Source organism: Pipistrellus kuhlii, unplaced genomic scaffold (genome assembly GCF_014108245.1).
Source record: "Pipistrellus kuhlii isolate mPipKuh1 unplaced genomic scaffold, mPipKuh1.p scaffold_m20_p_8, whole genome shotgun sequence".
Classification (NCBI taxonomy): Eukaryota; Metazoa; Chordata; class Mammalia; order Chiroptera; family Vespertilionidae; genus Pipistrellus; species Pipistrellus kuhlii.
In genome coordinates this window covers 66,907,246-66,932,443 of record NW_023425584.1, presented here as the reverse complement: position 1 = coordinate 66,932,443, position 25,198 = coordinate 66,907,246, and the positions used below count along the sequence as shown (strand labels likewise).

The following is a 25,198-nucleotide window of genomic DNA, read 5'->3' as shown; positions in this document are numbered from 1 at the left end:
AGGCTAGTTGGGAGGCGGGGAAGGCCTGCAAGGGAAGGCAGTTGAGGGTGACCAGGTCTGCCGGGGAGGGATATTGGGGGAGGGGGACCAGGCCTGCAGGGGAGACTAGTTGGTGTGGACCGGGCCAACAGGGTATGGCATTTAGGGATGACCGGGCCAGCAGGAGAGGGTAATTGGAGGGGACCAGGCTTGTAGGGGAGGGCAGTTGAGGGGGACCAGGCCTGCAGGGGAGGGCAGTTGTGGGGGACAAGGCCTGCAGGGGAGGGCAGTTGGGGGGAACAGGCAGGCAGCAGAGGGCAATTAGGGGCAACTGGGCCAGCAGGGGAGCAGTTAGGCATCGATCAAGCTGGAGGGGAGTGGTTACGGGGTGATCAGTTGGCAGGCAGAAGCAGTTAGGTGCAATCAAGCAGGTAAGCAGGAGAGTGGTTGGGAGCCAGCAGTATTGGATTGTGAGTGGGATGTCCAATTGCCCATTTAGGTCCAATCTCAGTAGGATCAGGCCTAAATGGGCAGTCGAACATCCCTCAAGGGGTCCCAGATTGGAGAGGATGGACACCCCCATCTCCGTGCCCCCCTGGGCATGAATTTTGTGCACCGGGCCTCTAGTAAATTATAATAGCTCTAAACTACTTAGTTTAAATTGTATTGCCAATTCTTATTTTCTCTCCTCCCTCTCTACTTATTCTCTCTGTTTCCTCTTTCACCTTCTCCTCCTTTTCTCCCTCTCTGTCATTGGAAATGTTGCATAACAAAGTTTAACTTATTTATTAAAAAAGGATCAACATAATGAAAATTAATGGAGAACATTTACATGAACATAATTTTCCAATTTCCACCCTCATAGATAATTGTACGCAAACAGACTGAGATGACACAACCTTGAGAATGTCAATACTTGCTGACTAGCACACAGGCTTAGACTGATGATTTTGAGAAAGCAGGATCTTGAAACAATAAGGGCAGTGAATACAGGAGCAAGCAAACCATTTATAACATACTTTAGAAAAGGCTACTAGTATAGGTAAGAAATGTTCTTTAAGATATGATTGCTGGCACGTGCCCCAGGGGAAGATGGTATCACATCTACACAATAGTCAGGTTCTATGGAGTGGCTCCTCTGTGGAGAATTCCACTTTATTCTCTGTGCCTGAGGCCTTGACCCCACCCTCTGTGTGAAGTAGGTGCCTGCTTTGTGAAGGCGCACTGATCCAGACGATGGCCATTATTGAGCTGGGATCCAAACATCTGAAGCTTATAACCAAGCACAATGGTGAAGGCTTCTTATCCACATTTCTAATTATATATATATTTTTTCCTGCTTTTTAGATAAAGGGACAAAGAGCTATGGGACTTACTTTTCAGGTTTTACAGGCTTCTCTGAAGTATTCTTTTAAGGTAGAGAGGAGCAGTTTTTTCAATAGCAGTGCTGGGGACAGGATGTGTCCTCCAAGATCATCCTCCTGTGCACACTGGCATGCAGATGTCAGGGATGCATTAGGAGCTGAAATAATGCATTTGTTATTTCTAATGAATAGTAATAATTCTACTAATCAAAAACCTTTCATCCACAAAAACCAACAAGCTTTACACACATTATCCTCTCACCAACCTCTGAAGTAAGTGTCTGGCAAGTACAATTATTCCTAATTTGCAGAAGGGCCAAGATAGAGAACATAGCACAGAAATAGTTACCGATGTTTCTGCAGCTTCAGATTTACATTTTGAAAGTCATTTGCACTATTTCCATTAGTTATCTTGATGGTCAAGGAATATAATTTATACTGACCTACATAATGGATATCTCTACCAATGTTTTTGATATTAACAGACCTGGAGAAGCTCATATTTCCCAGCACTATCACCATTTGGGAGTTAGATGTTCATTCTGTGCCCCATTAGTGTCCGGCCCAGTGGTCTCTGCAGGCCCAGGTGATGCAGGGCCCACAGTACATTCCAGTCTGTTTTCTGATCAGTGAGTGACGGGTGTGCAGATGAAGGTAAACACAGAAGAGTGGGGATGTCCTTTTCATCACTGTCTTTGCCTCCAGACACTCTCCCCACCTGAACAGTCCACACAGGGTTGCTAAATTAATCTTGACATAATACAGTTCTTATCAACTCACTTTCTTGCCACCAAATCTGTATTCTTAATCCTGGAGTTCAGGGCTCTCCTCCAAAAACAGGTTAGAAAAGCAGGTTGCTTTAAATCTCTCTGTGTAGTTTGTGGAGGAAAAGACCTGGATTTAATCTAACCAGCCTCTCTCACTTACACCCTTCACACACACACACACACACACACACACACACACACACACGCACGCACAAATAGTCAGAGCTGACCCACAATGCATTGAGCGTGCAGATTGTTCCTGAAGAGAAAGGGAGGGAAAATCCAATTCTTTGTTCCAGGAGCTTTCTTAAACCTAGCCCAGAAGACTTCCCTGAAAAGCCCAGCCAATTCAAATTAAAGATGCAGACATTATATGTACATAGGAACATACCTTGTATACTATAATGCATTAGTGTGTGTATGTGTCCGTGCACACACACACGCATGCTCACACAAGAGGTTTCACTTTGCTTGGAAAGGTTTATTACAGGAGTTTCTATTCCAGTGAGCCGTGAGATGCATCCAGACATTCTTGTAGTTTCCACTGATACAATGCAGCCTACATTTTGTCTTATAAAACCTGCATATCACTATCAGCTGACTTCAGAGCCTCCTCGGTGTTTGTGGAAGAACTACTGTGTCCTTGTGAGCTCAGCACGTGAACCACTCCTTCATGTGGGTTCCCAGTGAGGGCTGACTGCTGGCCACCTCGCTGAGCAGTATCCTTGGCTCTTGATAGAGTGAATGAAGTAGAAAACTAGTAACCGCTGCTTCTTTTGCATGATAATGAGTTCGTTAGGGATATTGATCAAAGGAAGGATGAAAAAAAATAAAGGATGGTAAATAGTTAAAAAGGAGAGGTTTGCAGAAACCTTTCTGTTTTTTAAACATAAATAAATGTACTTTCTTGTGCCAACCTTTGGATTTGGGGTCAATGTCTTTCTGATGGTGGTCCTCCCCAAGAGTGCCTCCCTTGTTCCTTCCTTGGCAGAGTGTGGGTTGAGTGCACAGCATGGAGCAGAATCTGGATTCTGATTCTGCTCGTTATTGGTGTAGTGATCTTGGTCATGCCACTTAACCTAATTGTGCTCATCTTTAAAATGGGTATATAGAACCTTTCTTATCGGTTCTTCAGGAAGATTAAATAAGCTAATATCTATAAAGTGCTTAGAGCTGTGGCTCATACAGAGTAAGTACTAAGTGTTTTATTTTTTTTTATTTTTAATTACTACCAATGATTTCCAGTTTTGGCTTCTTTAAAATCAAATTCCTCTATAGCTGCACCCAAATGAATGCCCAGGGCCAATGCTGGCTGCTCAATGAGTCCTTGTTGAACAAATCCCTCTGCTGGTGGTTGCCTTCAATTACAAGCCCCATCCAGAAGCGAAAATGAGGCAGGATGTTAAGGAAGCTATTTCGTCAATGTGATTGTATTGCTGTATTAATTGAATTAATTTAGGCCAGTGTTTCTCAATCTTTAAAAAATTATAGTCACCCTAGGGAGTCTTTTTAGCCATTTCTTTCCTATAACTGTGTCCCCTGCCCCGATTAAAATTTAATATCACAGATATCCTATATGTTAGGTTGTGTATGGTGGTCCTTTGGAGGGCTGTATCATTTCATTTCAACCTGTAAGATGCTTTTGCCCCTTTGCCCTTGGAAGTGCTACAACCCCATTGATAATGCCAGAATTAGACTATATTTGACTAAATTTATAGAATCAGCTGATATTTTAAGAGTTTCTATTATTATTTACAATGTCAATTATAAAATTAAGATAAAGCTCATCTTGTTGACATGCTTTCAAGATAAGGCTGTTGGATTGATTTTTTTTTATATATATATATATATATATATATATATATATATATATATATATATAATTTTTTTATTTTATTTTATTATTTTATTTTATTTTTTTATTTTTTTTTTTGGGGGGGGGGACCAAATAAGTGGTGCTTTTGGTACCGGATAGATAGACAAAGCTAAGACTTTTCCCAGACCATCAGCAGTATGTCCGGCTTGAGGCTAAGTTATGTACAAATCTAAATGCTTGGTTCATAGGTCCATTCTTCTAAAAATTATTTAAACTAAGCATAAAGTTATACTTACTGTTAATTAATTTAGGCAGCTAAATACGTCAGAGCCATGCTTTCTGGCTGATCCTGCCAAGTCATTCCTATTTGGGATATCTTATATATTAAAAGTGTAATATGTAAATTGTCCCCCTAAACTGAGTTTTTCCGTAAGTTCGACCAGGGGGCAGGCTGGCTAGGGGAAGAGAGGGAGGTCCTGGTGCTAGTAGGTGTCTGGGGGAAGAGAGGGAGTACCAAGCCAGCAGCCTGCAACTGCTAGGGACCCTACCAGTGCACAAATTTCATGCACTGGGCCTCTATAAATAATGTACCATGCAAATTGGGAGAATATGCTGCCACCACTTACACTTAAAAAGCAACTGTAATGTGGTTTATGTGCCAGATGAATAGGCAGTTATTATCCTTGGATGACTTGAAGTAGCTCTTCTGGCACCTCTGTATAAGCAGCCACAGTGTTAGCAAAGAGGAGCTCTAATTGGGGTGCCTTTTCTCCTCCATGTCATTAAGCATTGTGAATGGTTTTTGAAGAATATGAAAATACATCTGACTTGGTTTTAAAGACCTCTTTTGTGATCATGATTCCAGGAGTTCTCCAGCTATCTTTTTACTCTAATTTGGAACACACACAATTTTAGGAAAATCTATCTTTGGCAGTTGCCCAAAGAAATCCAATTTTGCTTGGAGAGCATTCCATATAGTTCTGTTCTTGGACCCTAAATGGTTGACAGCTTTTCATATAGTGAAGTTCCATTATGACCTGGCTTTCACTAGTATTATGTGATGTAGAAAGACTTGTACTGGTACATAGATTTCCAGTAAGTTCCCAAGTGCTTTCCCTTCAGTATTTAGTGCTCTCCTCCATACTCTAAGATTGATAGGACAGATGTTCATATCTCCATTTTACAGATGAGGAACTGTGACTAAGAGAAGATAAGTGGCTTGTATGGAAGATTTTGCCCTCAGATATAGCTCTTCTGATCCAAAGTCAGTGCCCTTTATCTGGCCCAAGAAACTCTATACCTTTAGCCTTCTTGGGAGTCATTGTGAAGTGAGTAGACCCCCAAAGGCACAGCCTGGACAAGAAGAAGGTAGATTTGCCTCAGTAAAGATGCAGCGTTCCAGTGGTTAGGGCATCCCCACAATGGCATGGATGACTTTGTGAAGTCGTGTGTATCCCACCACTCGAGATGTTCATCTGGGTGTTGCAATGGTATGAAACAATGTGTCATTTGGCTAGTTGATCTTTTGAGTCCCTTACAATCCTGAGACTTGATTTAAAAAAAATCTTGTCTGGTTTAACTTCCTTGGTATAGTTGCACTTATCAAATGCTTAATTTCATGGCTTCTGTTCCCAACTTTGTATCAAAAGCATCCTTAGGGCTTTGTGAGGAGAATATGCCCAGGACTGACCCTAGGTCTCCAGTATCAGGACCCCAGTGTGGGCAAAGTCAAAGATGGGAGTATTTTTTAAAGTTTCACGTTTCTCTAAGGCATAGGGTTGGGAACCAATCCTGTGCTGCCCACTAATAACAAGGTACAAGCAAGACTCATTTTTTACTTGATGGTATAATTTAACAGCATCAAAGAGTCCTAGTTTCTTAGTGTGCAATGCCCTTTTACATTTAAATCAGGCCATTTAATAAAACTATATTTGATCTCTCTGCTTCAAGGGTACCGTGATTCTCGACTTAGCAGGTTAGTTTTGCTAATACAATATCTCATAATTCCTGCCTATCTCGTAGTCATGTGGGAGCTGGTGCTGGTCTAGGAAATAGGCATTGATCAGCCCAGCCACATAGAACTTTTCATACACTTCATATTCTGAAAAATAATCAACTCAAAGCATATGTGGGCCTGCCTCTAAAATCAGCAGGTTAGATACAGAAACTAGTAAGCCACTCACTCCTAGACTAGTTCCCATTAGTTAGCTTTGTAGCAGTAAGAAAATAGCTATACCTAGTAGCATGAAGAATTAATAGTTGTCATTTATTGTTTTCTTGAGCAATTTTCTTGATCAAGTCCTCAACTATGTTGCTGTTACCCCTCGGAGAGAATAATCTCAGAAGGATGTGTCTGTAATAAATACATGCCAGAGGATTATAAATTCCCCACCATGTCTCCCATAGTGGACAAAAAAAAAAAATTACAATCACCCTAACAGTATTTGTTCTATTTTTCAATCAATAGGAAGCTTTTTAAAGCTTACATTTCTCTTTGGACATTTTAAGTGACTGATGAGACAAAAGAAAAAAAGCCAAGATAAAGTGACAGTGTAGACACTCCTCAAATCCTATAATGAACTCCACAGGGCATCCAATTTTGATGTATTAGGACTTTTTTTTTTTTTTTTTTTTTATAATAAGTACATTGTTGGAAATCACATTTTCTACCTGCAGGAGCAGGAGTTGAAACTGAGTTGACATCTTACCTCTTTGTAGTTAATTAGCAAGAGGAAAGCAGTGTTTTCAATCTCGTATGGGAAAAGGGCAGTATTAGTCATCCCCCACTCTGCCTCTTTTTTCACACATCTGGCTCTTTTGTGTGCTCTTTGATCTGGTTTAACAGTTTGGATGGGCCTTGTTGGCTGAGAAAGTTGAGGGGAGTTAAAGAATAGTTATTATTTAATGAAAAAACAAAACAAAAACTATACCTCATTTCTACTCACCATCTTGCCTGTAGGATCAATAAAATAGATCAGGTCCAGCAGGCATGGTTCTGTGGTTGAGCATCATCAACCTGTGAAGCAGGAGGTCGAGGTCGATTCCTGGTCAGGGCACTTGCCCAATTGCAGACTTGATCCCAGTGTGGGACGTGCAGGAGGCAGCCGATCAATGATTATCTTTCATTACTGATGTTTCTATCTCTCACTCTCTTTTCCTCTCTGAAATCAATAAAAATATATTTAAAAAAATAGAATAGATCAGATCTTTTTCTGTTAGAGAGCAGTTCCTTACCTGGACCCAGACTGCAGGCAGTGCCCAGGCTGCAAGTGTTCTTTGTTGTCACTGTATTAACAGTCGTTACCATTGGATCCCCAGCACTTAGCACAATGCCTGGAATTTGGTAGGCACTCAGTAAATATTAATAAATTAATAAGTAAAACATAGTGTCGACCCATACGGTAAAGTGTTAAGGTTTCATCAATGGTATCTGATATCTTCGTCTGGGTAGCAACTGTGTCCATAGTAAGACATGTGGTGAGGTTTGCATAGAATTCAATAGTTAGGGACAGAAACAGAGCAGAGTTTGTAAGTATGATTCCATTTCGGGGACTGGTCCACAGGCAGGTGAGCAGGGCTGGGCTCAGCATGGCCACTCATCCAGGTGAAGGGAAGTCAGTAGCCAAAAAATCCAGTACAAAAATTCCTCCAATCTATGTGTATTTATTAATGTCAGATCATGTGCCCAGGCCTACTGAGTAGGCCACCTGCCTGCTCTCTCTTCTCTCCTCACCTGCCTGATGTAGCAAACATTAATCATGCTAACCTGGAAGAGTTGAAGATAACATTTCCCCCATGGGATGGAGAGCTATGACATAGGGCTTTTAAAACTTGGCTTATTTATCTTGGGGAGCTGTTTAAAAACACCCGGCTGCGTATAGATGATTTGGCTCCTGAAAAGCTCCCATGGACTCTAGACTGTCCAACTTTTCTGACCCCAGAACACACCACTATGTCTCTTGCGGGATGTTTTGTCTTGTAAGGAATGACTGCTCATATCCACCCATGAGGCCACACAGAGAAATGCCCAGGGAGGATGTTCATCCTCTCTATTTTTTTCCCCTCAAGATATTTTGAACAACAACGTAAAAGCACTAATGTGCTGTGAGTTGTTAATAAGCATTGTTTGCACATCACATCTCTTAGGCTGTTTGCACAAGTTATGTGAAGAAACAGCTAGAAGTATTTTTTAAGATATAGCCTTTTATTTTTGGAAGCACCAGAAAGTATTTGCAGATTGGTTCCAGGAATCAAATTAGCCTGGCACATTGGTAAGTTCTGGGAGGCGTGGACACTGTGTCAGTGGTTTCTGGCCCCTTAATCCTTTTGATCATTTGCACTGTGTATTTTTACACCAGCTCTTGTACTTTGGAGAAATAAAGTAAAGAAATTTAAAGGTAAGTTTGAAGAAGGCTTCTCCACACTTTGTTTGTTAATTCAGGTGGATCTTGAATTTTAATGGTAATAGTTTCTTTTAAACAACCAAGTTTTTTCAAAACCTTTCCAAAAATAATGTCAGTGCTCAGATTATGTCTGAAAGTGTTCACTGGTGAGTGGAAATCTTTCCTGACCCCTTATTGCTGCCACAAAAGAAGAACCTAATCTTGGAAAAGTCTTGCCAGCCTGGATGTCAATTACCACACAACTGTGACTTCTCACCTGGACCACTGTCTGTGTTATATTTTCTCTCACTTGGTGACCTCAGGTATCTGAAGCCTGGCTCAGAGTCATACAATGAGCCCAAGTCTCACCTCCCATTAAATCCTGGTTGGATATTTGCTGGATCCTGTCACTTACTGGCTATGAGACATTGTGTGAAAAAGCTTGTGAAGAGGCTTTTGTTTCCTTATATATAAAATGGGAGCACATCTCTTTGGTCAAGTTGTGAGCAATATCTGTATGGCCATATTTATAGCAGCATTATTCACCATAGTCAAAAGGTGGAAGCAATACAGTGTCCTTGGAGAGATGGATGGATAAACTAACTATGGTGTATACATGCAATGGAATATTATTTAGCCTTAAAAAGAAAGGAAATTCTGACACATGTTTCAACATGGATGAATCTTGAGGACATTATGCTAAGTGAAATAAGCCAGTCACAAACAAAAATACTATATGATTTCAGTTATATCAATTACTAAGGGTAGTTGAATTAAAGAGACAGAAGTAGAATGATGATTGCCTGGGGCTGAGTGGAGGGAGGAAAAAGGGAGTATGTTCTGGAGATGGATGGTGGTGATGGAAGCACAACAAGTGATTGCACTTAGTAGTACATTTAAATATGCTTAAATGGTAAATTTTATGTTATACTAGAGGTCTGGTACACAAAATTCTTGCATGGGGGGTTGGGGGTGTCTCTCTGCCCAGCCTGCACCCTCACCAATCTGGGATCCCTCTCATGATCTAGGACTGATGGCTCCCAGCCACTTGCCTCCCTGCCTGCCTGATTGCACCTAACCGCTTCTGCCTGCCAGCCTGATCATCTCCTAACCATTCCCTTGCCAGCCTGATCAATGCCTAACTGCTCCCCTGTTAGCTTGGCTGCCCCTAACTGCCCTCCCCTGCTGCCTGGTCACCCCTAACTGCCCTCCCTTGCCAGCCTGGTCACCCCTAACTGCCCTCCCTTGCAGGCCTGGTCACCCCTAACTACCCTCTCTTGCTGTCCTGGTCCCCCCTTACTGTCCTCCCCTGCAGGCCTGGTTCCCCCCAACTGCCCTCCCCTGCAGGCCCTGGTATCCCCCACCCCCCAACTATCCTCTCCTGCAGGCCTGGTCACCTCCCACTTCTCTCCTCTGCCAGCCCAGTCACCCCTAATTGCCCTTCCCTGCTGGCCTGATCATCCACAACTGCCCTCCCCTGCTGAAGGCCATCTTGTGGTGGCCATCTTATGGTGGCTATCTTGTGTCCACATGGGGGTGGCCCTCTTGTGTGTTGTAGTGATGGTCAATTTGCATATTAGACTTTTATTATATAGGATGTATTTTCCACAATAGAAAAATTTGTTGTAAGCATGAAAGAATATCAAGTAGGGAAAGTGCCTGCCATTTTATCAGCATTCAGTAAGAAGTAACAGCTTTTACTAGGGTTGGGACATTGTATTCTAATGGTTTCATGATATTTCATCCTGTGGCTCTACCATAATCTGCTTCTTTTTGTTTGTTTGTTTGACTTATAGGTTACTTATAATATTCCACCATCGTAATGATGATGGAGTGAATTTTCTGTGTGTGCATGTCTCTTTTCCATTGTTTGGAGTTATAGCTTTGAGATCTATTTCCTGGACCACTTAGGGTGAATTAATCTTAATCTGTGTGATTTTTTCTGCATATGCCAACGGGGTTTCACAAGAGTGTAGCCACGGCACCAGCCAATGGAGGGTGCCAGTTCTAGAGCTGTAAGGGCACTTTTCAGCAGTTTTTTTTACAAAATGTAATAAGTAAGAGATGGTATCTTAATGTTGCAATATGTGTTTATTTCCTTTTATCACTAAAAGTGGTGAGCATGATTTAGTCTTGATTTACGTTTATATTTTTCTGTGTGATTACATCTTTTACCTATTTCTAGTGTGGTTTCTATGCCTTTCTTATGAAATATATTTGTCATGTTGGTAACATATTATTGCCATTTTTAATATTCTTAGGGTTTTACTTCTTAGGTAGTTAAATCATTTCTTTAAACATTTCAAAATACAAAATAGTAATATTTTAAAGTAGATAAAAAGTGGTTTTACAATAACATGATTATTATACTTAATGTATCACCTTCCTATAATTTCCTCATTTTTCTTTTCATCTGTTAGCATAAAATCTGCCTAGATGCTTAAGTGACATTACTATAGTATTTGAATTAAAATTATATAGACTGATCAATTAATAAAATATTAATAACTCAATATAAAAAAGACATTATAAAAATTAGAAAAATTAAAAAATTAAAATAATAAACATGACTTTTAACTCACTAATAATTAAATTTATTAAAAATAAATCTGGTACATATCCAGAAAGAGATGAGTAAAAAATATTGATAGTACTTATAGGAGAGGAGTATAGATAATTTTCATTTTCTTTTTTATACTTCTCCACATTTTCTAAGATTCATACTGTTTGAAAACTATTGTCTCTACAATCAAACAAATTGAAATTTGAAAGAAGATAAAATAGAATCCTGGAAAAAGTCAGAGGTATTTTTTCAGGTTATGGTTCAGAAATTCACTAGATATTTGACATAGTGCAAATCTAACTTATACGTCTCTCAGATTTTGTATTTGTAGAATGGGGAGCTTTTCCTTCCCTGCTTACACATAAGATGGTTGTGAGAATGAAGGTGGGACTACCAACAAATATGAAAACAGGTTTACAAATTGAGGTGTAAGTTCAAGGGATTCCTGGAACAAGTGAGGTTTGATAATGAGTTAGGACTCACTGAGAGCTGTTATTCTCAGTTACTGATCATTTTTGGCAAATCAACCAAAGTAAGAGATGCATAGAGCAGAAGCCTCTGTGTCCTGTCACATGCAGTCAGGGTTTTACTTGCCCATGTGTTACTTCCTGGCATCCATGTATGACCATATGCAGAGAGTATGGCCAACCAGGAAACTGGTGAAAGCTTTGGTGTCCAGAGATCTTATTGGGGCTTCATTACATAGGCATGATAGATAGATAGATAGATAGATTGATTGATTGTTTATAGAATGGAACTCAGTCTGTGTTATCCCCACCCTCAGTTATATGGTTTTTAGCCCTCACCTTAACATTGTTAGGTATAGCCAACCTTATCCTAAGATTTGAGGAGCTGCTCAATCTTAAGATTCCCAATTTCCATCTTAAGACTGCTGGTATGGGAGCTCCACCCTAAAGAAGAACACTTCTACCAGAGAAATAGATTACCATGACCTAGAGGCCTATGCAAAGGTCAGATAGCTCTTTAAGCAAGGCTAAATGTCTAACTACACATGAAAGGGTTGAAGAGAGATGGACAACAGAGTTAAATATGTAGATGATGTTTATACAGACAACTCTATTATTTACCACTAGAGGCCTGATGCACAAATTTGTACACCAGTGGGGCCCATGGCCTGGCCTGTGGGATCGGGCCAACTCTCTGACATCCCCCGAGGGTCCTGGATTGGGAGAGGGCACAGGTCAAGCCAAGGGACTCCATGCCAAGGGACCCCCACCGGTAAATGATCAGGGCCAGGAAGGGACCATCGGAAGCTCCAGGGTGTGTCTGGCCCATCTCGCTTAGTCCCAATTGGCTGGACCCCAGCAGTAAACTAACCTACCAGTTGGAGCATCTGCCCTCTAGTGGTCAGTGCATGACATAGTGAGTGGTTGAGCAGCCTCAGCATATCACTAGCATATTATACTTTTATTGGTTGAACAGCCAATCAGACAACTGGACACTTAGCATATTAAGCTTTTATTATATAGGATATCCTAACACTGTAAAATAAGGAAGGGTATGAATTTTGTAGGAGTAAGTGATATTGCAAATATCCTTTTCATGGATCCACAGAATCTTGGAGACCACCTTTGAGAATGGCTGCAGGTGCTGGAGACAGACATTTGCTACAGTAGTTGTTTACCACATAGATAAAGTGGGCTGAGAAAGCACTTCCTGCCCCACTGGGTATCTGAACCTGACCTTGCCTCAGTGTTAACAGCTCAGCAAATGTTCCTCTGTTAATGAATTTATCTAACATGAACAAGTTATAGGTCTGCATTTTACAAATTTCTCTATTCGGCACCATCTCTCTCTGAATTGCAGTTGAGCTTACTGCATACAGCAAGGCATGATGATAAAAATAAATCAACTCATTCCCCTTTGCAGGATTTCAAATCTCAAGCACTATGTCAGAGGGGATCCATAAGGTTTCATGAGGGTGAAATTGGAAAAATGAAAACTCGAGCTTGTTTTCTTGTGAATCTAAAAAAAGCTAGAGCACAGTGGAGAATTCAGCATTGTCAGGAAGGTTGATAAATGACAACTGTATGCTTTTAGGGGAAAATAACCAGTGACAGAGACTTAGAACAAAACCTCAGCTAAAGCACAATTATGCTCCCACCCTTCCTTCAGAGGGAAGGATGTTAGCTTTGGTGTAGAGGTTGTTGTTTTTTAATAAATAACTTGTAATAAATTGATGCTGTCAGTGAATTTTGGTTGTACATTCTGTTTCTTTCAAGGAAAAACTGGGCATGCCGAAGTAGTCCGGGTGGTGTACCAGCCAGAGCGCATCAGCTTTGAGGAGCTGCTCAAGGTCTTCTGGGAGAATCATGACCCGACCCAAGGTAGATGAGTGAGCCAGTATTTAATTATCTTACTAATTACAGCTGGGATAATTAGTGTTTGAGCTGCATGGAAGAGATGAACCTTGAAATCACACAGGAGCTCAAGAATATGATTGCAGACATTTATTGACGGAGAAGAGGAGGGGCTGGGGAGAAAAAGGGTGAGAGAATAAAGGCGCAGCCACAGTCGATGCCCCTCCCCCCTTTACAGCTGTCAGGGGTGGGAAAATTCCCACAGAGAAAGATGCCAGACAATAGAGGTTCGTTCACCTTTATTATTGCATTATTCCTCCTTAATGCAGTCTTTTGTCTACAAAATTAAAGTGTCTTTTAGCAGCTCCAAAGTTTTCTGATTTATGGTTCCTTTATTTTCCTGAATGTAGCCTTTCTTGTCTTTTGACATTATTGGCTATGTGTTTTTTAATGTCTGTGGGTGATAAAAAAGAAAGAAAGAAAGAAAGAAAAAAGAACATAAAGGTAAAATACAGTATTCAGTAGCTCCACAATGCTCTCATTATTTAAATATTTCATTTTTCTTCTGTGAAATTTGTTATATGGAGACATTAATATATTTGTATTATAAACAATGGTGGCCAGAAATTTTATTTGAATATACACACAAGCAAAAATCCAATGTTGGCAAATATTATTGTAATATTCAATAATGGAGCCATTTTCCAGATCTCATCCTAACAGCATTATGATCACTGCTTTGCCAATGGGATGATCTGATATTATGAGGCTTATGAGCTGAAAAGTACTATATGATTTTCACAAACCCTGTTCATTTAGCAATCAGTGTATTTATCAAAAATACTTCCCTTTAGTGTCAAGTTTTTGTGTAACGGGTATGCTGTGTTGGCAGTTTCCTGGTGAATGGATGTCTTTTTCCACATTCTCACTGTGCTTTGTGCTGGAACCTTAATGCGATTCAGCAGCAGAGACTGGTGGGTCCTGATTCTGAGAACTTCCCAATGTCAGTGTGATTTGCCAAAGGGTGAAGGTCAGAGCTAAGACAAAAGTAACAAATTGATAAATGAACCCGGGTAAGGCAAACCCACCAGGGTGGGTGAAAGCCTAGGAAGGAGGCCAAGAACCAGTTTTCCATTTCAGTAAAGTGTGGTTAGACATGGGGGGATGAGTCCCTGGTGGGAAAGCACTGATGTAAGGGACAGGGACAGTAGAGGACTGGTAGAGCAAGAATACTATAATCAGAAGGTTCAGGTGTCAGCCCAATGTGGACTACCAGCCTCCCTTCATATCAAGTGAGATAGGCTTGACTCAGTGGCAGCTGTGCCTGATGAGCTCTTAAAGGTGATTGCTAGGAGCAGCCATTCAGCCATTTGCCTCTCAATGCCAAGGGTCAGGGCTGGATGCTGAGAACTCCAAAATTCTCAATGGAGACACATACCAGGAGCTCAGTAAACCTGAAGTCATGTAGGAAACAGGCTTCAACAGGTCCCTGAGGTTGGGTATGCACCCTTTGGCCAGGCCAACCATAATGCCATTATCTGAAAGAATCACCTTATGTTTAGCCCGGGTAAAATTTTGAAAAGGGTGAAGTCTGTTATCCACTTTTCTCTCCTTATTTCTCTTAACTTCTTACCAATTTTATCATATTTTTACCTCAGATAATTAGGTCACTAATACTGGCCTCTGATCTCATGGGGGAATTCTACTTTAGAAAAGAATTTTAAAAGAACCTCTTGGTCTTCCATCCCACATATTAAATTTATCTCAACTGTGCCTTAGCCCTTTTTGAAATCATTTATTTACTATCTGATTTTTTAAGGATGCAATAACAGAGTATCTAAGTCTGGGTGGCTTAACCAACAGAAACTTTTCTCACAGTTCTGAAGGCTGGAAGTCAGAGATGGTGTTGACAGGGTTGGTTTTACCCTGCCTATCTTTTCTCTTTATCTTCACACTGTCTTCTCTGTGTGCATCTCTATTCTAATCTCCTCTTACTATAACAGAATCACTCAGATTTAATTAGGGCCCACCCAAATGACCTCCTTTAATCTTTTATTTTTATTTATTATTGATTTCAGAGAGGAAGGGAGAGGGAGAGAGAGATAGAAACACCAACAATGAGAGAGAATCATTGATTGGCTGCCTCCTGCATGGCCCACACTGGGGATCAAGCCCACAATCCGGGCATGTGCCCTGACTGGGAATTAAACCATGACCTCTTAGTTCTTAGGTTAACACTCAACCACTGAGCCACTCAGCTGGGCTGGCCTCATTTAGTCTTAATCTTTAATGACTATCTCTCAATATGGTTATGTTTTGAGGTACTGGAGGTTAGGGTTTAAAATTATGATTTGTGGGTACTAGGGAAATACAATATAGCTCATAACACTAATGTTATGCCATATTGGTTGGTGTACTATTGTTGGGGTATTTTTATTCTAACTGGGTTGCATAGACTGGAAAAGACTTTAGAGGTCATCTAGTTAAACTTTAGCTTTAGTTCTATAAGCCAAAAGATGAAATTGGGGTTTAAGGACCATGGGATTGGGGTTTAAGGACCATGGGATTGTTGAGTGACATTTTTACAAATTGCACACCTAGGAACAAAGTTTCTCTGCCCTTCCAAACATTTGATCATGCTTAGAATACTGCTTAATGCAATATACACAGTCACACTCACTCATAGTAAATCACAAGATATCTGATCTTCCCACATTATTATTAGAATTACCTTTTTGGATAGTTCAAAGTGATGGGCTATGGTAACAAAATAGTTCTCTGCCTTGCAAGGTTTCCCATAAACCTTCTGGAAAAAAAGACCAATGAGTGATCACATGACCCAGGTCTGTCCGATCACAGTATCTTTTCCTGTTGTCAACAATGTTTGATCCAAAAAACAGTCATGTGAACCAAGCAGGACCAATTGGAGTTCTTCCCTATGACTCTTGATGAGGGAAACTAGTGTTCTCACTTTATTGGGGTGCCAAGGTGATGGTGCACTAAGCATGGAAAGAGTCTGTTTACAGGATAAGCAAGGGAGAAAGATGAGCTGAGACACTGAGAAGTGAGAGTTGGGAAGAGAAACCTTCAGGAGACTTAGAGCCCTGAGACTTCATGCTCCTACAATTCTTCCTTCAATTCTGAGAGTTCTCCTTGTAGCATTACAAGAAGTGAGGGTTAATACATATCCTCCTCTTTCCTCTTTTTTTACTAAAGCTAGTTTGTTGGGTTTCTACTACTTGCAAATAAAAAAAAAAATCCTGAATAATTCCCCTATTCAGCTTAATCATTGTGCTCATTATATTCAGTAACTACCGTGTTTCCCTGAAAATAAGACATCCTCCGAAAATAAGACCTACTTACAGGTTTCCTTCTGAGTGAAATATAAGGCATCCCCCGATAATAAGGCCCCCCCTAAGCTAAACATGAGAGATTTGGTCCACTGATTCTGAAAGAAATGGAGTCACGAGAAATTCACCAGAAAATTCAGGAATTGGATTGTTATGATGATGTTCCAGAAGATGATGACATGATTTTCATTGAATAAATGAGTAAATTCTTGATACTGTAGGATTCACAGTTTGTCTGGTTTGTGTTGACAACTACCGTACTACCGTACCGTATATAGGTAATAAATTTCCTTTATTTTCATTTAACAATAAATGTGTACCGTATTCTTCTTCATGGAAAAATAAAACATCCCCTGAAAATAAGACCTAGCGCATCTTTAGGAGCAAAAATTAATATGACACTGTCTTATTTTCGGGGAAACAGGGTATTAGCTAACCATGTTCATTTGGCTCCATAAATCAGAGGTCAGTGCCATCTCCACTTTTACGCAAATTTTGTCTTTCTGGGGACAAGCAATTCTGGTAAAGGCAAGAACATTCCGTAGGCAGTTTTAGGAGTTCACTCTTGCTTCTGGAAAAGAACCTATTGCTTCACAGACCAGAGTCTCCACCAAATCCAGCATGCCACTTGTTGCCTCCGAAATGTCCATTTTCTGAGTCAGAGCACTCAGTCTTAAATGTCTCTATTTACCTCATCTGCTCAAAGGAATGCTTTTCTTTTCTGTGCCACTTTTCACTGGGAAACTTAGCAAGAGTCACCATGGGACATCAAGTAGAGAATTGAGAGGCTGTGGTCCGTGTCAAGTTCATGTGCAGCCCAGCTATCTCCTGCTACATTCCCACATATATGCCCATCTTTCAGGAAGTGAGCTTCAAATTCTTACCTCAGAAAAATTACAGGTGAAGTATGTCCCTGGAAGCTCACTTCCTGAATGATGGGCATATATATGGGAATCTAGCAGGAGATAGCTGGGCTGCACGTGAACTTGACATGGACCACAGCCTCTCAATTCTCTACTTGATGTGAAGCTGAACCCAGGAAACACGCAATTCTCCTCAGAACTATGACTCAAGAGAAATGTGTTTTAATTAGCATGTTGAAAGACTTTAGTACCTTGTTTATAAAATCATTAGGGATTTAAAGGGGCCACTTAAATATTTTAGTTATAATTTACTTCATTTTGTGGGAAAAGCAGTCTTCCTGAATATTTGCAGATGTGGGATTCTTGCTAATGTCAAGTGTCTACTGTAGAAGAAAAAGCAGAAATTTGAGCTTAATTAAAGTCAGCTTTATTAATTTGGGTATTCATGACATAGATTAGACAAAGAATACCCTGCATGTTCTTCACTGCTTCCACGTACTAAAGGCGGCTCTCACAGTCTCCATCCTCCTCCATGGAAAGAAGGAAGTCCCCATGTCTCCCCTTTTGAAGGGAGCAAAGCCCATAAGAGAACTTTTAGAAAGTGGAGGCTCCTAAAGATATAGGTGGGGCCAGACACCTGTAATTCCACAGCCAATATGCAGTGAGTCCTGTTGTGTGGAGTAGCAGACCTAATGGCATCATTATATTGTACATTTGGCCAGTATATAGGGTAGACGTTTCTCTTAATTTACCAATTATCATAAAACCTGTACTTTTGCCAGAGCTTTCAGATAGCACTGTTAAAGCTAATATGTCCTAGTCTTTCTTTTTTATTAATTGGACAAATAAAGTTCCTCCAGGCTTTTAAGGATAGACTGGGCATGCCCATTCTTGACCATATAGTCCCCAAGCTCCTCTGGTCTCCAGGCAATGTGGCAGAACCTGAGATTTATATTTGGGTTCTGGCCCCTGCTGTATCTCTTCCAAATCTTGCAACATTGGCCAAAACAATTATTCATTCTAAACCTCTGTTTTCAGAAAAAGGGATACTAATGTTTATATAGCTTACTTCATGGGCCATCATTAGAATTAAAATAATCTGAAAATAACTTGAAAATGGTTAAGTACCATGCAAATGACAGGCATTGTTATGTTCTCAACACAATTTCACCAAGTCTATTTATTTTTATATCTATGTTGCTAAATGTTTTCATGGATCTCCCTGTGATATAGGTGGGCCCTTAGTACATTTTTTTAAATCAAATATATTAAAATGTGACTATGAATTTAATCACACTTTAAACTGAATGCTTATTTTATTAACCAACCCAATGTCCCCTCTACCATACCTGCTGGGCAGGTGGATTTTATACCTCTTGCAGTAGCTCCAGGCCTTCCTGGTGAATGGTGGCTGCAGGTGAGGCCTGCTCTAGAGCACTCCTGAAGGAGCAATGGCCTCCCTGCAGAGAGGCCTTCTGGTTGAAACTAGGCATTGAACCCATATCAGTTTCCCTATTTCTATAGTATTGGAATTTTTGCTGATTATGCTTCTCCCCATAACAACTAAATATCCTGGAAGCCATATGGCTAAGAATGTGTCAAATTCTTCCTCCTCGGCCATGACTACAAGTGATGACACACAACTTCTGGGTTGTGTACTCTTCCTCCTCCTCCCTTCCCACAGGTTGCATGTGCTGGTAGTGGTGAACGGTGTGGACCACTGGGATGGGGGCTTTACACTTGTAATTGAGGTATTACAAGATGGAAGGCTCCAGAGTTATCATCCCAGGCTGGACTCTACATAAGAACTGTCTTCTTTAAGCTACTGTCATTTTGGTTTATTTTAGGCCTTTTTATTTTCTACAACAGATGAAACTATATCCATACTAAAATAGCCTTCAACTCTAAGCTGATGAGTTCCCAGTCACTCCTCTGAAGATCTTAATTAAAATGTTCCCCAATTGTAAATGTCTTTAATGAAATCTGTTAAGCAGTTAAGAGTATGAACTCTGGGGTTAGAGGAGATATGGTTTTAATTGGGTATCCCACGTGCTCACTGTATGGCCTAGGAAAGTTACAGAGCCTTGTCAAGTCTTGTTTCTCTTTACCATCTTTTGGACACTTTGTCCTAGTTGTATTGTTTCTTATCTGGCTGCTACAAGTAGCTTCATAACTGACCCATCTTGTCCTTTCCCAACCCTTTCTCCATAATGACCTGTTAAACAGACAAAACAAAGTATGTTCCTTTCCTGCTTAAAGCACAGGGCTGCTTGTCTATTTTCTTTGGGACAAGAATCCAGACTCTTTACATGTTCAGCATGACCAAGGATTAGCTGCTTGGTGCCTACTCTGCTAATGTTTTTACCCCTCCCCAGCCCTTACACAGCATTTCTGTTACTGTGGCCTTTGTACACAAGCACTGTCTTGCCTTGGAGCCTGAACCTATTGATTAATCTGCCCACGGCCCTTGGCCTGAATAGCTCCTTTCTTTTCTTCAGCTCAAAATGTTCTGTCCTCAAAGAGGTCTTCCCTGATCTACCCGAACGAAAGTATTTTTCCTCAGCCCCACTCCCAGGTTTCTCTATCCCTGCACTCTCCTTCCTGCCTAACACTTATTACAGGTACAATGATTTGTCTGCTTACTTGTTTATTAACTATCTCCTCTTCTAGAAAGTAAGCTTCATATTAAATACTAGAGGTCCGTTGCATGATATTCGTGCAAGAGGCCTTCTTTCCCCTGGCTTCACTCCCAGCTGCCCAGGAGCCAGCAAGTCCCCACTCCCAGCCTGCCTAGGAGTCGCAAGTCCTCGCTTCTGTCAAAGCACAGCTCCCTCTGCCGCCCCTTTCCCCTCATAGCAGGCATCACACCCCTCCAGGCTGCTCAGCACCTGCATATGCAAATTAACCTCCATCTTTGTTGGATTAATTTGCATATTCACTCTGATTGGCTGTGGGTGTGGCTAATTTGCGTGTTTCTCTTTTATTAGGTAAGAAGATTTTCTCATTGAAAAATTAATGTGTGAGTCTCACTTTCCCCATCAGTAAAACAGTTCCTGTTCTATGAGTGTGTGTCAGGATGTGTGAGGGAATGTAGTCAGTCGGACAGAGCCCAGTGTCTGGCAGAGTATAGGATTGCACTCGTCCTGCCTGGGTGAGAGACATGGCATCACCTCCTGGTTATTTGTCCTGCTCCTTCTTGAACCCCAGTATTTCTCCACTTTTCCTCTATGATCTTCCCCAGCAGATGTCCTCAATACTCCTGATCGTCCTCTACTTGGTTTATACCCTTTATCCTCAGTTGACTCCTCAGTGCTTCTTTTCCTCTCATACTCCCATCCCCTCCCACAGTGAGCACCCAGTGGACCACAATATCTGTTAAGTCTCATTGGGCCCCAGGACCATACACCCGGCCTGGTGGTAGCCCTTAGACCCATGAGTAGGGAATTAATGTGGCTCCTCAGCACTTGGTTGGAACTAGAGACCCCTAAGGACTTTCTTCTACTCAGTGCCCTTTGATCCCACATCTCCCCTTCTCTCTCCCCACTAAGCATCATTTTAGGTGGATTGTTCTCATGAGGCCCCCAGAGAATCAGGGGTGGGTTCGTCCATTCCATCTCGAGCAGGTTTGCTTCATAACCTCTTTCCAGGTGCACAGTAGAGAAGGGAGCTCACTTCCCCTGCCCTGCTCTCCTGGGAAACATTAATTGGAGAGAGAAAAATCCTATTTTCCTTGTTTCTCATCAAGTTGGCATCAATTAAGAGTGGTGTTCATATACTTGAACTCGCCAAATTAATATCTGAACTTTGTTGTGCTGACCCTTTTAACTTAGTTTTTTAGATAAGTCACCAATTTTGAAGGAGTATCTTTTTTTTTTTAGACCATGTACAAGGAATCCATCATCTGCAAATAATTAGACAGTAGAAATTATATTGTATTGCTAATGAGCAGATGTGCATACTTATAGTGGAGGAACAGCTGCTCACATATAAAATGCAAAACGACCCAAACCCGGCATTATGAATTCTAAAAGGGACTCCATTCTTTTAAGAATTTCAAAAACAGAAAAAAAGGAAACAAAGAATTTAAGTGACATTTTTCTTTATTAATTGTTCTCTGAGTTGCACTTTTCCCTGCATAACATTATCATACATGTACATAGTATCTTTGCTATTTGCAAATGTGCTATTTGCACTTTCAAATCCCTCTTTCATATAATACTATAGAGCTTATATTTAACATTTTTTTCTTTGCATTTCTAGTACTGTAAGGGTTTAAGGGTTGGTGCCTCCAAACTAATAAAAGACCCCTCCTGGGTATTTTCTCTAGGCTGGGCATGGTGCTAAGTGCTTACATCCACGTGGTCCCATTTGATCCTTAAAGTCACCTGTGAACAGATGGTCTTAGACCCATTTTACAGATGAACAAACAGGCCCAGAAAGGTGAAATGATTTGCCATGAGCCAATTAGTACTGATGGGACAGAGCTGGGATTTGGACCTAAGGGCACAATTCCAAAACTCATGTTCTTTCTGTATGTAGTACATGATCCCACGTTGTTACACAATGCTATTAACCAAAAGAAAATGCAAATAAACCCATGGCTGAAAATAGTAGCACATTATCCATCAAAAAGTGTCTGTCCTTATAAGCTCCTCATAATTCTGTTAAGGATTTTCAAGACAAAGTTCAAATAGGCTTTTGAAAACTTTCAGCCAGGAAGTTTGGATGACATATAAAAATATATTAAACGTGTTACATCAAGGAGCTTACAAAATGATTAGGAATTACCAGGTAAAATTTGCCAGAGAAGAACACCATTGTTCTAGGGAATTTGACAACCCCAGAAAAGTTGAATTTCGGGGACTTATTCAGGGTATAAGTACAGTGATTCTCAACCTTTCTAATGTCACAACCCTTTAATACAATTCCTCTGACCCCAACCATAAAATTATTTTTGTTGCTACTTCATAACTGTAATTTTGCTACTGTTATGAATCATAATGTAAATATCTTTGTTTTCTGATGGTCTTAAGCAACCCTACTAGTGGTTTTGACTCACAGGTTGAGAACAGCTGCTGTAGAGCCTAAGACCATCAGAAAACACTATAAAGGGTGTGACCAACACAATTAAAGCACTTGACCTCAAACACTGTACCCTATACCTTTGTCTTTTTAAAAAAATCTTTACCTGAGGATATGTCCCTATTGATTTGCGGGGTGGGAGTAGAGAGAAACATCTATTTGCTGCCTCCCATGTGCACCCTGACTAGGGATTAAACCTGAAACCCTCCTGGTGCACAGGATGCACTCTAATCAACGAAGCCATCCTGCCAGGCAATCCTATACCTTCTTAATCACACATGGAACAAAATGTCTCAGTACATTGCAAAGGGACTAAAATAATAGAGATTATGTTTCTTTTACCAGAATGCAATTATGCTAATATTACATATAGTGTCTTTGCTCTTTGCAAATTTGCTATTTGCACTTTCAAATCCCTCTCTCATATAATACTTTGGAGCTTATGTTTAACATTTTTCCTTTGCCTTTCTAGTGCTATAAGGGTTTAAGTGTCTAGTGCTAAACACATCTCTAATTATGTATAATAGTGCAATTATGCTAGCAAAAAGATGTAGAAAATAGTACTAAAATTTTCTAAATATCGTACAGATTAAACATAAGTCAATATGGAAATGAGAAAATATTTTGAACTGACTGGAAATGAAAATATGATACATCAATACTTATAGGGCATAGCTAAATCAGTTCTTAGTAGGAAATGTGGAGTCTTAAATCTATCCATAAGAAGAGGAAAAAGACTGAGCTGAATATCTAACTTAATAACTTAAAAAATCCACAGCAAAATAAACCAAAGAAGAATAATAATAAAGAGGAGAAGTAAATGAAATGGAAAGTAAATGCATAGTAAAGTTTCTTTGTTACCATTTTTTATCCAAGTCTTAAAGTTCTGTAGGAATAAGTCAGCCAAAGTATTCCACTGTAGAACATTAGGCATGTAAATGATACTTATAAGATGTTTACATTTGTTTCAGTATCAGCACACAGGTGCACATTCATTCACCAAGCTTGTGCTTCATCATGGATATTGTTCATATTGTTAGCAGGAATAGCAATCAATATATTAACCTTTGTTATTTCTAGATATGATTACAGAAATGTACATAAATGGACAAAAGCACATAAACAAACCACAGTTTATTGAAGTGTTCACATTATATAACCACCACTGATGTCAAGAAATAAAGTGTTGCCAGCACCTTTGAAAACCCTCGATGTATCCATCCCTACTGATAACAGGACCCTACTTCTTTGTCCAGTTATAACCATGTCTGATTTTTGTGACCATAATTTTCTTGTTGTATTAGGGAAACACCATATTTTAGTTTTGCCTGTTTTGGAAATTTATTAAAATAAAATTACATTGTAGTTTTAATACTTCCCATACTATTATGTTCATGAGATTTTTTTTATTTTCTTCATTTTCATTGTTTCATAATACTCTATTGTAAAATAGACTGCAACTGATTTATCCATTCTACTGTTAATTGATATTACCAGCTTGGGCTGCTAAGAACATTGTTGACATGTATTCTGTTTTACCTAGAGATAGAATTGTTGGCTAATGGAGTTTTCACGTCTTTAACTTAACTGAATGCTGAACTGGTTTACAGAATAGTTGTGCCAATTTACAAAACCTGCATCACTGCATGAGACTTTATGCTTGATATGAAATAGAATCTTGCTAGAACTTAATTTGTATTTCTGTGATTGCAATTTTTGACATTGACTATGATTTCACATGTTTTCTCACCACTATTCAAATCCTTTGCCCATTTTTCTATTCAGTGGCCTTATTTTTTTAATCCATTGGAGATATTCTTAAAATCTATTTCTATATATCTGGATACTAATCTTTTATAAAATATAACCTCTCTGTTCTTACATTTTATTTTTTTCATGAACCAACATACGATTTTAATATAGTTTAAAAATAGTTTTGTTTTTTTTTTTTAAGAAAAGATGTTTTTATTTATTTCAGAGAGAGGAAGGGAGAGGGAGAGAGATAGAAAAATGAATAGCGAAAGAAAATCATTGTTAGTTGCACACCCCCTATTGGGGAATGGAGACTGCAACACAAGCATGTACCCTGACTTGGAATCTAACAGTAACCTCATGGTTCATGGGTTGATGCTCAACCACTGAGCCACATTGGCCAGGCTAAGTTTAAATATAGTTTAATGAATATTTTCCCCTTATGTATAATGCTTTTGAGGTGTTGCTTAAAAAAAAATGTGTCTCAAACCCAAAGTCGTCATGATATTGTCTACTTGGAGTTCTGGAGTTTTGCTTTCACACTTAAGTCGTTAATCTACTTGGAATTGGATTTTATGTATGGTGCAATGTAGAAATCTAATTGAATGCTTCCCATGTAAAAATCCAAATCATCTTATCACTATTTATTAAAAATACATTGCTTTTCCAGCTGCCCAACCATTAAGTAAGTGCCATGTTTTCTAGAGTTTTTGGTAGCACTCTACTTCAAGTTACACATTCCTGGTAATAAATAAATTCCACTGGCTTAAGTTACATCTAAAGTGAAAAAGATCAGTTTGCCTTAGCTGGTATGGCTTACATTCTTCCTAGGCAGAGGTTGAAATGAGCTATTGAAGTCCTGTCAAATCTGGGCTGACCAGTTTCATAGTGGACCATTCATCATAGTTTCTCCACCCATTTCCCCTGCTGAGAGTTATTTTCACACTCCATAGGAAGAA

General features: G+C 39.9%; 1 protein-coding gene across 6 annotated transcripts in view; it reads left to right on the top strand.

The window, feature by feature from the left end:
* MSRA (methionine sulfoxide reductase A) overlaps positions 1–25,198 on the top strand; it is a 334,526-nt gene that overhangs the window by 214,368 nt on the left and 94,960 nt on the right. For all 6 annotated transcript variants that reach the window (XM_036423765.2, XM_045577004.1, XM_036423764.2 and 3 more), the window contains one exon: positions 13,115–13,219. In XM_036423765.2, the coding sequence (XP_036279658.1) occupies positions 13,115–13,219 (105 nt within the window). The remainder of the gene's footprint in view (positions 1–13,114; positions 13,220–25,198) is intronic.